The 12,237-nt window shown below is 37.4% G+C and overlaps 1 gene segment (V, D, J or C); it reads left to right on the top strand.

Annotated features, from left to right (window-relative positions):
* The first annotated feature begins 1,205 nt into the window (after positions 1 to 1,205).
* On the top strand, positions 1,206 to 1,791 carry LOC110295650. The segment is given in 2 exon segments: positions 1,206 to 1,254; positions 1,424 to 1,791. Coding segments are annotated over 2 exon segments (417 nt in total).
* Positions 1,792 to 12,237: the final 10,446 nt, after the last annotated feature.

The following is a 12,237-nucleotide window of genomic DNA, read 5'->3' as shown; positions in this document are numbered from 1 at the left end:
GAGGAAATGTGTTACATTGGAGGAGAAGTTTTGCCATTGTTTCAACAGGACAAGAAAATCTGTGATTTCATTCAAAATTAATGAAGATCATATTTGACTGGGGGAGACCTCCTGAAAATCTTGGTTGCAGAAATGAAGAAAGACACTAAGGAGAATAACAAGTCAGGTAATGATGTATATGTGGATTCCTCTACATGGAAACAGCTCTGAGACTGGCTGAGACATGAAAATGTCTCCAGCCAGAACATCAGCCATGTGTAGTCAATAAACTTTGTTGGCTACTGAGTCCTCAGCTTTTATTATTACATATCTTCCTTTCAAAGGCATGGATTGAGATTTATATTACAGCTTAGTTATACAATCCAAGCTGACTTATAAAGTTTGGTGCCTTTCCCCTGTTCAAACAAAGATTTGAGAATTACATTTAGCTGAATGGTGAACATTGTACATTCCACACATGTGTTAATGCAGAAATGTATGGGTGTGTTTACTAATATTATTCATATTTTAAAGAAGTCCATGTCTTGGGACAGGTTTTAAATGTGCATCAATTAAAAGTAGCATAGAAAATAGAAAATAACTCACTAGAAAAAAAAAACTTGCTGGACAGACAGGACCTTTCTCCTAAGAGAAAATAATAGCTAGTGTCCTATTCATCTGCAAAACAAGAGTATTTCTTGAACATACATTGCTCTTCAAGCTTGAGTGCTTTTATTTATTAAATATTATCAGAACAAAGTTGCTTTCATAGACACTAGAACAAACAAAAGAATCTGAAACAAATTAATGTGTGGTCAACTCTTTCCATTCTATTGACCATGCATTGACTGGGATGTCTATGTTTGTCAGTGAGCTATGGGACCACAGATATTTGTTCTTTTAAGATGCTTATGAGAAATCCCATGTGGTTAAGCCTAAGGAGAAAGTGTAGAAGGAAGAAATCAGGATAGATTATGGGACATCAAATGCTCAATTCTCCCATCAGACCTAGCCAATGTCTTTTCGTGATGCTACCTTGTGGGAATAAGTTGCTTAAGTGCAGAGAAAAGGAAGGCAAGTATCTAGACCTGGAGCCCCAGCTGTAGGTCAGGCTCATCCCTTCCCAACTGCTTTGCATATTTATGAGAACCCTCTGTTGTCTAGAATTCATAACAGTGACTTAAGACTCTACAGTAAGAGCTGCCTCAGAGAGAAAATCGTGAACCATGGAAACTCCAGCTTCATTTCTTTTCCTCCTTTTACTGTGGACCACGGGTAAGAGGAACCTACATAACTACATACTTAGATATAAGGTCTCTGAACACTACTGAATTCTATTATCAGAAAGTCAATTAAGGTGAAAAGATCCTAGTTCTGCCAGGAAGGTGACAAGTGTGTTTTTGATTGTACTGGTGACTTTTTTTTTTTTCCTTTTCAGTCTCAGCTGTCACTGGAGAAACAACACAGTCTCCAGCCTCTCTGAGTTTTTCTCTTGGTGAAACAGCAACCCTGACATGCAGGTCCAGTGAGAGTGTTGGCAGCTACTTAGCCTGGTACCAGCAGAAAGCAGAGCAAGTTCCCCGGCTCCTTATCCATAGTGCCTCCACTAGGGCCGGTGGTGTCCCAGACCGGTTCAGTGGCACTGGGTCTGGGACAGACTTCACTCTCACCGTCAGCAGTCTAGAACCTGAAGATGCTGCAGTTTACTACTGTCAACCTTTCAAAAGTTGGTCATACACAGTGATTCAACATGTCACAAAAACCTCCAGGAGACCACAGTGTATTTGCTTCTACCAGCTACTTCCTTTGTAGCAGCTGCAATGCTGGGTGCTCATTTTTAGCATTTTTTTTTATAATTTATTTTTTTATTAGGTATTTTCCTTGTTTACATTTTCAATGCTATCCCAAAAGTCCCCCATACCCACCCTCCCAATCCCCTACCCACCCACTCCCCCTTTTTGGCCCTGGGGTTCCCCTGTACTGGGGCATATAAAGTTTGCAAGTCCAATGGGCCTCTCTTTGCAGTGATGGCCCACTAGGCCATCTTTTGATACATATGCAGCTAGAGACAAGAGCTCCGGGGTACTGGTTAGTTCATATTGTTGTTCCACCTATAGGGTTGCAGTTCCCTTTAGCTCCTTGGGTAATTTCTCTAGCTCCTCCATTGGGGGCCGTGTGATCCATCCAATAGCTGACTGTGATCATTCACTTCATTTTTAGCATTTTTATCTTCGTTGTAAATACTGAGATGCTAAAAGTAACTCCAAGTAAATGTTTGTGTTCTTGCTTCATATTTTACTTAGCCAGTTCCTAGAATAATATTTGTGCTTTGTGCCATTAGATCAGATGCATGTAAATGGTTATTCTGATGATATAAATGTCATGGTATCTTAGTTACTTTTATGTTGTGGAGAAACACCATGACCATGGCAACTTTCATAAAATAAAGCAGTTAATTTGGATCTAGGTTACAATTTTAGATGGTGAGTCCTCAGGCATCATAGTGGGATGCAGATAGTCATGATGCTATAGCTGTATTATTACATCCTGATAAACTGGCAGCAGTCAGAGATCTAGCCTGGCATGGGCTTTTGAAACCAAAAATCCTACACACAGTGGCACATTTCCAACAAGGCCACACCTCTCAAACTAGCTGGGGAGCAAATGTATAAAAACATAAGCATACGTGAGAGAAACTTCAAGTAATTCATAAAGCAATGCAATTAAGAATACTAATGAAGATATTTTATTAAAATATACATATTTCAATTTTGATAAGTCTACATCAAAATGATGAGACATAACAAAACATTCCATTTTATCAGAAAATGTTAACTATATAGGAAGAGTAAATTATTTGTAATATTTCTACATTGAAATCTTCAAAACATTCTTTAACATAATTAAATAAAACCTACCAGAACTTGGGAGGCAAAGGCAGGTGGATTTTTATGAGTTCTAGGTCATCCTAGACCAAGTAGAAAATTTTAGAATTTCAGGTCTACATAGAAAGAGAGCCTCTATTTCAAAAGAACAAATAACACAAAAACAAAACTAGAAACACCTAATAGAGCAGCAGGTCATGTTATGATATGCTGAAGATCTAGATGTCTGGAGGTTGGGAGAAGAGATATGAAAGGCTGGCTTCTGGAGATGACATGATTGTCATACACATGAACTCACAGTAGGTGCAGTTACTCATACAATTTTTAAGATTAAGAGTATTAAAAATTCCAGCATGGAGAGGAGATGTGCTCTTAATACCCGATCACTAGCTGAGGAACTCTCACCAGTTGATAACTGCTGAAGGAGGAAGACTCACTTTTTAAAAAATTATTCACTGTACATTAAAATACATTAAAATATTTGTTTTGGACACCTCCTGTATATTAAAATTGTGTTTTATCCTTATAAAGATATTTTTATTTTATATTTATTTATTATTTTGGAAGCAGCATTTTTTCTTTGTTGTCCTAGCTGTCCTGGATTTTATCCTGTCAGTCCAGCCCTTGGCAGCTCTTTGATTGGTGGATCAGTTTCTGGGAGGCCCCAAGGGAATCTGTTGATCTTCTTGAGGAGTCCCTATTCCCTCTGGGTTCCTCAGTGCTTTCCCCAACTTTTCTACAAGACTCCCTGAGGTCTTTCTAATGTTTGGCTGTGGGTTTCTACATCTGTTTTAGTCAGCTGCTGGGTAGAGCTTCTCAGAGGGAAATTATGCTAGGCTCCTGTCTCAAATCATTGCACGACAGGTATATTCTCTCCTTTTGAGGCCAAACAAGAAAGCTCAGTTAGGGGAGCAGGATCCACAGACTGGAAAGAGTCAAGCCTCAGCTCCAGTTGTTGGTGGACCTGGATGAAGACCAAGCTACACATTTGCTACATATGTACAGGAACTGAGGTCTAGCCCTTACATGCTGTTTGGTTGCTGGTTCAGTTTCTGGGAACCACCAAAGATACAGGCTAGTTTACTCTGTTGGCTGTTTTGTGGAATGCCTATCCCTTCAGGGTTTCTCAGTCCTTCCTGCAAGTCCTCCACAAGACTTATCAAATGTGGTCTACTGTTTGGGTGTGGGTCTCTGTATTTGTTTTGGTCACCTCCTGGGCGGAGCCTTTCAAAGGATAGTTATGTTAGGATCCTGTATGTGTATCCAGTTTCACAGATACATACATAGCCTGAGTCTCCAAGGTAGTTGATGGAAGATGGCAGGCCTGTAATGTGTCTGTATAGAACCTCTGACGGCTTACAGAACAAGCCATTGCTGTTATGTTTAGGAATTTTCTACCTGTGTCCATATCTTCAGGGCTTTTCCCCACTTTCTCCTCTATAATTTTGAGTGTCTATGGTTTTATGTGGAGTTCCTTTATTCACTTAGACTTGACCTTAGCACAAGGAGATAAGAATAGATCAATTTGCATTCTTCTACATGGTAACCCACCAGTTGTGCCAGCACTATTTGTTGAAAATGCTGTCTTTTTTCCACTGGATGGTTTTAGCTCCCTTGTCAAAGATCAAGTGAACATAGGTGTGTAGGTTCATTTCTGGGTCTTCAGGTCTATTCCATTGATCTACCTGCCTGTCCCTGTACCAGTACCATGTGATTTTTATCACAATTGCTCTAGTACAGTTGGGGGTCAGGCATGGTGATTCCACCAGAGGTTCTTTTATTGTTGAGAATAGTTTTTGCTATCCTAGGTTTTTTGTTATTATAGATGAATTTGCAAATTGCCCTTTCTAATTTGTTGAAGAATTGAATTGGAATTTTGATGGGGATTCCATTGAATCTGTACATTGCTTTTAGCAAGATAGCCATTTTCAATATATTGATCCTGCCAATCCATGAGCATAGGAGATCTTTCCATCTTCTGGGATATTCTTTGATTTCTTTTATCAGAGACTTGAAGTTCTTATCATACAGATCTTTCACTTCCTTAGTTAGAATCACACCAAGGTATTTTATATTATTTGTGACTATTGTGAAGGGTATTGTTTCCCTAATTTCTTTCTCCGCCTGTTTATCCTTTGTGTAGAGAAAAGCCATTGATTTGTTTGAGTTAATTTTTTTCTATCTATTGCACTGAAGCTGTTTATCAGGCTTAGGAGTTCTCTGGTGGAATTTTTAGGATCAATTATATATACTATCTTATCATCTGCAAATAATGATATTTTGACTTCTTCCTTTCCAATTTGTATCCCGTTGACCTTCTTTTGTTGTCTAATTGCTCTGGCTAGAACTTTGAGTACTATATTGAATAGGTAGGGAGAAAGTGGGCAGCCTTGTCTAGTTCCTGATTTTAGTGGGATTGCTTCCAGATTCTCTCCATTTAGTTTGATGTTGGCTACTGGTTTGCTCTAGATTGCTTTTATTATGTTTAGGTATGGGCCTTGAATTCCTGATCTTTCTAAGACTTTTATCATGAATATGTGTTGGATTTTGTCAAATGCTTTCTCAACATCTAAGGAGATGGTCGTGTGGTTTTTGTCTTTTGAGTTTGTTTATATAGTGGATTACTTTGATGGATTTCCGTATATTAAACCATCCCTGCATCCCTGGAATGAAGCCTACTTGATCATGATGGATGATTGTTTGGATGTGTTCTTGGATTCGGTTAGTGAGAATTTTATTGAGTATTTTTGCATCAATATTCATAAGGGAAATTGGTCTGAAGTTCTCTGTCTTTTTTGGGTCTTTATTTGGTTTAGGTATCAGAGTAATTGTAGCTTCATAGAATGAGTTGGGTAGAGTACCTTCTGTTTCCATTTTGTGGAATAGTTTGAGGAGAAATGGAATTAGGTCTTTTTGAAGGTCTGATAGAACTCGGCACTAAACCCATCTGGTCCTAGGCTTTTTTGTTAGGAAACTATTAATGACTGCTTCTATTTCTTTAGGGCATATGGGACTGTTTAGGTCATTAATGTGATCCTGATTTAACTTTGGTACCTGGTACCTGTCTAGAAATTTATCCATTTCATCCAGGTTTTCCAGTTTTGTTAAGTATAGCCTTTTGTAGTAGGATCTGATGGTGTTTTGGATTTCCTCAGTTTCTGTTGTTATGTCTCCATTTTCATTTCTGATTTTGTTAATTAGGATACTGTACCATGCCCTCTAGATATTCTGGGTAAGGGTTTATCTATCTTGTTGACTTTCTCAAGAACCAGCTCCTGGTTTGGTGGATTCTGTGAATAGTTCTTTTTGTCTCCACTTGGTTGATTTAAGCCCTAAGATTGAATATTTTGACTCAGTTTGAGGGATGTCTTACCATTGTACACCAAGTCTGAGCAATGAATTCCCTAGGAAGAGGAGCACAGATTGGTGGAGTAGAAAGCATAGAAAGAAGTAGATTGAGGAGTTCATATGAATTTCAAAGTTCAACTTACTGTGACCTATTTCTGCTATGCACTGCTCATCTGCCAATGGCCCACAATATTGATATTATCCTACAAGCTCTAGTCAAAATGTTCAAAATGCAAGCATATTGGAAATATTTCATGTTCACACCGTAGCTTTCTGCTTGGTCCTCCTTTGGCCCATAGTTTATTTTAAAATCTAAAATAAGGATTCCACCTTTTATGACTCTATAGTTTTAATTGTCTCAAGAAATTTTAAAAGTTCAAAAACTAGTTTGGGACTCTTGACAATCTCTTAGCAGTAAACTGTGGTAAAATCAAACTGAAAGTTACATACCTTCATCCACAGCACATGGAACAAATATTCCCGTTCTCTGTAGAATGTGGACATAGCAAGAAAAGAAAAACCAAATAGTACCCGAATTCATCAAATGCTGAGCTAGAAATGGTCATGTCTTTTAAGTCAATAAATTATGTTCAGTAAACATATTCAAGTCAAAAGAACATGGAAAATGAGAACAATTATCTTTATATTGTATATCCTGTAGCCATATTAAAGGCAAAAAAGAAAGTATTACTATGCTTGGTGGGAATATGAAAGTTCTGATAAATGTATGCAATACTTACAAATTTATGAATATTCTACCATACTTTTATCCATGCTTTAATCAGTAATTATTGGATAGTAAACTTGATTTTTTTTTTCTCCCTAGTATCATTGTTTACCTTTTACTCAGTGTTTACTACACCCCACTTTAGTATTTGGAACTGGTATTGTTGAAGGAATTCACTTCTTAAACTCATTGGGTGTTTGATCAGGGGAATGCCAGGGCCAAATGTGGGAATGGGTGGGTAGGGGAGTTGGGGAGAGGGCATGGGGGACTTTTGGGCTAGCATTGGAAATGTAATTGAGGAAAATATGTAATAAAAAATAAAAAAAAAGATAAAGTAGCTAATAGTACAGATATTACAAAAATGAAAATCACTACCACTTCTTTGATATTCTTTTGTGTCAGACACAAAATTCATTAAAAATATTCAGTGGAAATATGACCACTGTCACGTCAGCTTTTTAGCATCAATTTCAACCTTACTGGCAGAGCCTTGTAATCTCCAGCCATCAGGACTGTGTTTTTCTCAGTATACCAATTATTCTGTTTTTGTTCAGCAGTCTCACTACCACCTACTCCCAGCTCTGTATTTATGTCTAAAATTGTCTTCTTAGAGCATGCAAAGGCTTTCTCCATCCATAAACGCAAGCATTGCTTCTCAGAAGACAGTCCTGTTCCCATATTTTGTTCATACTTTACTGTCCCAGCTACTGTTTTAAAACTAAAAGGTAATAAAATATAATCTGACTATATTTTCCTACTCCTTTTTCTCCCTCTAGACCTTCCTAACCCAGATTTTGACCTCTTTTTTGAAAAAAAAATTATAGTTACATATGTGTGTGAGGGAGAGAGTATATATATATATATATATATATATATATATATATATATATATAAATGCAACTTGCTTCATATATTTAGCATTACTTGTAGCTATATATTTTTAGAGATGACCTCAGGGTATTGGGTAGTTAATGAGGAAGGGTCAGTTTATATCATATCCTCTGTTCTATTGGCCTGTTATTCTTAACTCTTTGAGGGTTAAGTGCTACCTTCCATAATGATGAGTTTCTATGTTAAAGCAAGAAAAATCAATTTTAGGGGAAAATTTGAACTTAGTAAAAATGATTATGTAATATGAAATTTAATGAAACTCTGGGCAAAGGCAGACAAAATAGTTTTGGGGTGTGTGTGTGTGTATGTGTGTGTTGACACAAAATCTAGCTTTGAAGCAAAGGGTACGTAGCTCCTAAATGCTAGGAAAACAACAAAGGTGATTTATATCTACTCATACATTGTTTTCCAAGTTGGTGTTATACTCAGTCTCTTTGGTATGTACTTAGAAACAAATACACTATCTAATATAATCTCAAATACATATTGAAAACAGAGTATAAGATGGAGATGTAAATACATTGACTATGTCCTTATTTTATTCCATGGCATGGATATATTCTATGATCTAATAGCATATGCATATATATGAGCCTACTATAAAAACTTTAAAAAAAACAATTCTCATTAATATAGGTTAGGCTGGCATTGAATTTGCACTTAGGTTCACATATAATTTGTGACCCTTTCACATCCCATCTTTAAATTAGTGCCCCTCCTAAATTCTTGTAGAATAGTCTCTTGCCATGCTGGCCCATATATAGAACAGAAAACAAGGGCAGATGCTTGAGACTATTTAAATGCTTTAGGATGTGGATATATCTTTTTTTTTTTTGAAACATACCTCTTGGCTTTAGACACTGAATTTTTGTCTCAACTTGAAGCCAAATAATATTTTATGAAACTATTTAAAACTGTATACTCAGTCTGTTTCTCTACTATGTTTCAGACTGCTTCTGTTTAACCCACCTTTAAGACAATTGTGTAACTGATACCCAGCCTAGTAGCAGAATACCTGGACAGTCTTGCTTTTCCTCTATGTTTTCCCTTGATAATATACAGATCCTCAAAAGAACAAGCCTTCCTCTTTCTTAGCATCTCTTTGTGTAAGTCATCAATAACTACATGCATTCTCTACCTTGGAACTGCTGGTTTTCAGGCCTGGGAATCAGTTAATCTTCATTATTCTTCTTGCTCTTTACTTCCAGTTACCTAGTCTCAATTTTAGTCCTGTAGTAGACCACCTACATGTACCTATAATTTCTCTCTTCCTTCTGTTTAAGAAGTGAGAGGTAAAGCATCAACTGAATATCTCGTATCAACAAATAAAACTTCATTTGCCACTAATGGATTATATCTAGTATAGTTGTTGACCAATGATGCTGAATGCATGGAAACTACCAAACAATTTGGGATATTTTCCAGGCTACTGGCTGAAGTGCAAAAACTTATAGCAGGGCCCTATGCTGAAGACAACACATATATAACACAGTGAAAACAGAAATTGAGCTAGTGATTAAAAAGGGCCTTCCCATTTACTGATTAATGTTTGTGGTACTGGAGGATACTTTTCACCAGTGCCTGAGTAGAAGGAAAAACAATGAGACATCTGTAAACCCTGTATTCTATAATTGTGACCAGCATGCAAGATAGGCATGTTTAAAAGTGGTAAAAAAAAGTTGTGGGAGTAACCAATCATTATCTGATTAGAATAAAACTCACTCTATGAGATGGCACCCCTGCACATCACTGCCTGCATTGCCAAGAATATGAAATTAGATAGGCCATGGACCTGGAAAACAAAATACTATTATATCCAAAGGATAATAGCAATAATATTACTCCTAATGACATTCTGCTATACTTATAGATTGGGGTCTTGCTCAGCAACCACCAGAGAAGCTTCCTCCTGCAATAGATAAGAACAAATGTAGAGACACACAACTTGAAAATTTGCCAAGTGACCTTAAAAGATCATGAAAATCCAGTCAAAAATGGTGTGTCGCCAACAAATTCTGACCATCAGAGTTCTTTGAGGAAGAGGAAGAAATATTCTAAGAGTTAGAGGGAATGTCAGACATAAAGAAAACAATGTCCTCTAAACACAGATTCTCTTGTTTGTAGAAAAGTAGGCCAGATCTTACCACATCAATCATCAATCACAAAGATGCTCCATAGACTTGCTTACTAGTGGAACTATCTTTTCAGTCTAGTTTTCCACTTCTCAGATGACCCAAGCTTTTGTCAAGTCAACAAAAACCTACCAGTAAAAATCCCATATCTTTTATAGTTTTGGTTGTGGTCCTAGCCACTCCTCTAGTCTAAACATATATACTTAAATAAATTGTCAAATGCTTAGAATAAGTTCATGGAGTATGAAGTCATATTTACAAACTGCTATCTGTAGAGTATTATTCAATTGAATTAAAGATACTGTATGGAACTAGAATGCCAAACCATACTCTGTGACAAAAGTTTTGATATTTGAAAATGCTTGTTCTCTATAAGTCCATGAAATTTTATTATTTTATGAAGGAATATGAAAGATACAATGTTACTACAGCAAACTGGAAAAAGTACCAGAGTAAGGCGTTGCAGGAAAAGTCAGGAGCATGATGCTGGGATGAGTGCAGTCAACAGAGAGGTGGAAGAGAAGCGTGTAATGGAGATATTGTAGGACCTACATGGACCCATCGTCTTTTCAACAAAACATGCATGTTTTTTTTTTTAAATATTTTTGTTAGGTATTTTCCTCAATTACATTTCCAATGCTATCCCAAAAGTCCCCCATACTATCCCCTCCACTCCCCTACCCACCCACTCCCACTTTTTGGCCCTGGCATTCCCATATACTGGGGCATATAAAGTTTGCATGTCCTCTCTTTCCAGTGATGGCCTACTAGGCCATCTTTTGATACATATGCAGCTAGAGTCAAGAGCTCCGGGGTACTGGTTAGTTCATAATGTTGTTCCACCTATAGGGTTGCAGATCCCTTTAGCTCCTTGGGTATTTTCTCTAGCTCCTCCATTGGGGGCCATGTGATCCATCAAATAGCTGACTGTGAGCATCCACTTATGTGTTTGCTAGGCCCCGGCATAGTCTCACAAGAGACAGCTATATCAGGGTCCTTTCAGCAAAATCTTGCTAGTGTATGCAATGGTGTCAGCATTTGGAGGCTGATTATGGGATGGATCCCTGGATATGGCAGTCTCTAGATGGTCCATCCTTTTGTCTCAGCTTCCAACTTGCATTGTTAAACCTACCAAAATATAGTCATTTATGATGTAAAAGAGAGGAGAAGTCATAATAAATTACTTGCAACACTCTGTTGGCTAGTTTTATGTCAATTTGACACAAACTAGAGTCATTTGAAATAACAGAACCTCAATTGAGGTAGAGTCTTCACAAGACCTTGTTGTAGGAAACACTGTAAATCATTTTATTAACTACTATGGTGGTCCTGATCTCTATTTGAAATCAGTCTGACCAAACCATGGGCAGCAAGTCAGTAAGTATCACCCATCCAGTGTCTCTACATTCACTTCTGCCTTCAGGTTCCTGCTCTGACTTTCCTCAGTGATGGATAGTTTGTTACCTTGAAGTGAAGTGTTAGTGAAGTAAACACTTTTCTCTCCAAGTTGTTTTTGGTTATGGTGTTTTATCACAACAAGGATAATCCTAAGACAAGCATTTAAAAGGTAATCAAAATATGAAAAGATGCCCAGTGTGACACACAACACAGGGAAAAGAGAAAAATACTCATGAATTGTATTTGGAAACACAATGTTGTAAACAAACTGGCAACATGACTTTAAATCTACACAATCCCTGTGATACTCCTCTTCCACTCAGAACATGTAGACTTACATTCAACAAAATACACCATCACACGTATGTGTAATTAATCACAAGTCCAAAGCAGCAACAGTCTAAGTGGTAATCCATATCAGAATCATAGATACACACACACAGACACACACACACATGGAGGCATGACTGCCCTATTACAAATGCATAGAAAGAAATAGTGCATAGCGATGAAAACATGCAAACTGCTACTGCATCCTAGGATACAGGTGAAAACCAGCATGCTGGTATGCAAAGGTTAGAAACACAGAACTTCTATTCTAACTCATATATATATATTCAACCTAGGTAACTTAATGTCTGTGTTTTGTTCTTTCTTTCTTTCTTTCTTTCTTTCTTTCTTTCTTTCTTTCTTTCTTTCTTTCTTTCTTTCTACTAGGGACTGCTGATATTAAATTGTTTCTTAATAGGTTAAAATTTCTAAGATTAAGACTAAAGTAGGTCAGCCGGGCGTGGTGGCGCACGCCTTTAATCCCAGCACTCGGGAGGCAGAGGCAGGCGGATTTCTGAGTTCGAGGCCAGCCTGGTCTACAAAGTGA

Source organism: Mus caroli, chromosome 6, assembly GCF_900094665.2.
Source record: "Mus caroli chromosome 6, CAROLI_EIJ_v1.1, whole genome shotgun sequence".
In the NCBI taxonomy this organism is placed as follows: domain Eukaryota; kingdom Metazoa; phylum Chordata; class Mammalia; order Rodentia; family Muridae; genus Mus; species Mus caroli.
The sequence above is the reverse complement of the archived record's forward strand: the minus strand, read 5'-3'. Positions and strand labels throughout refer to the sequence as shown.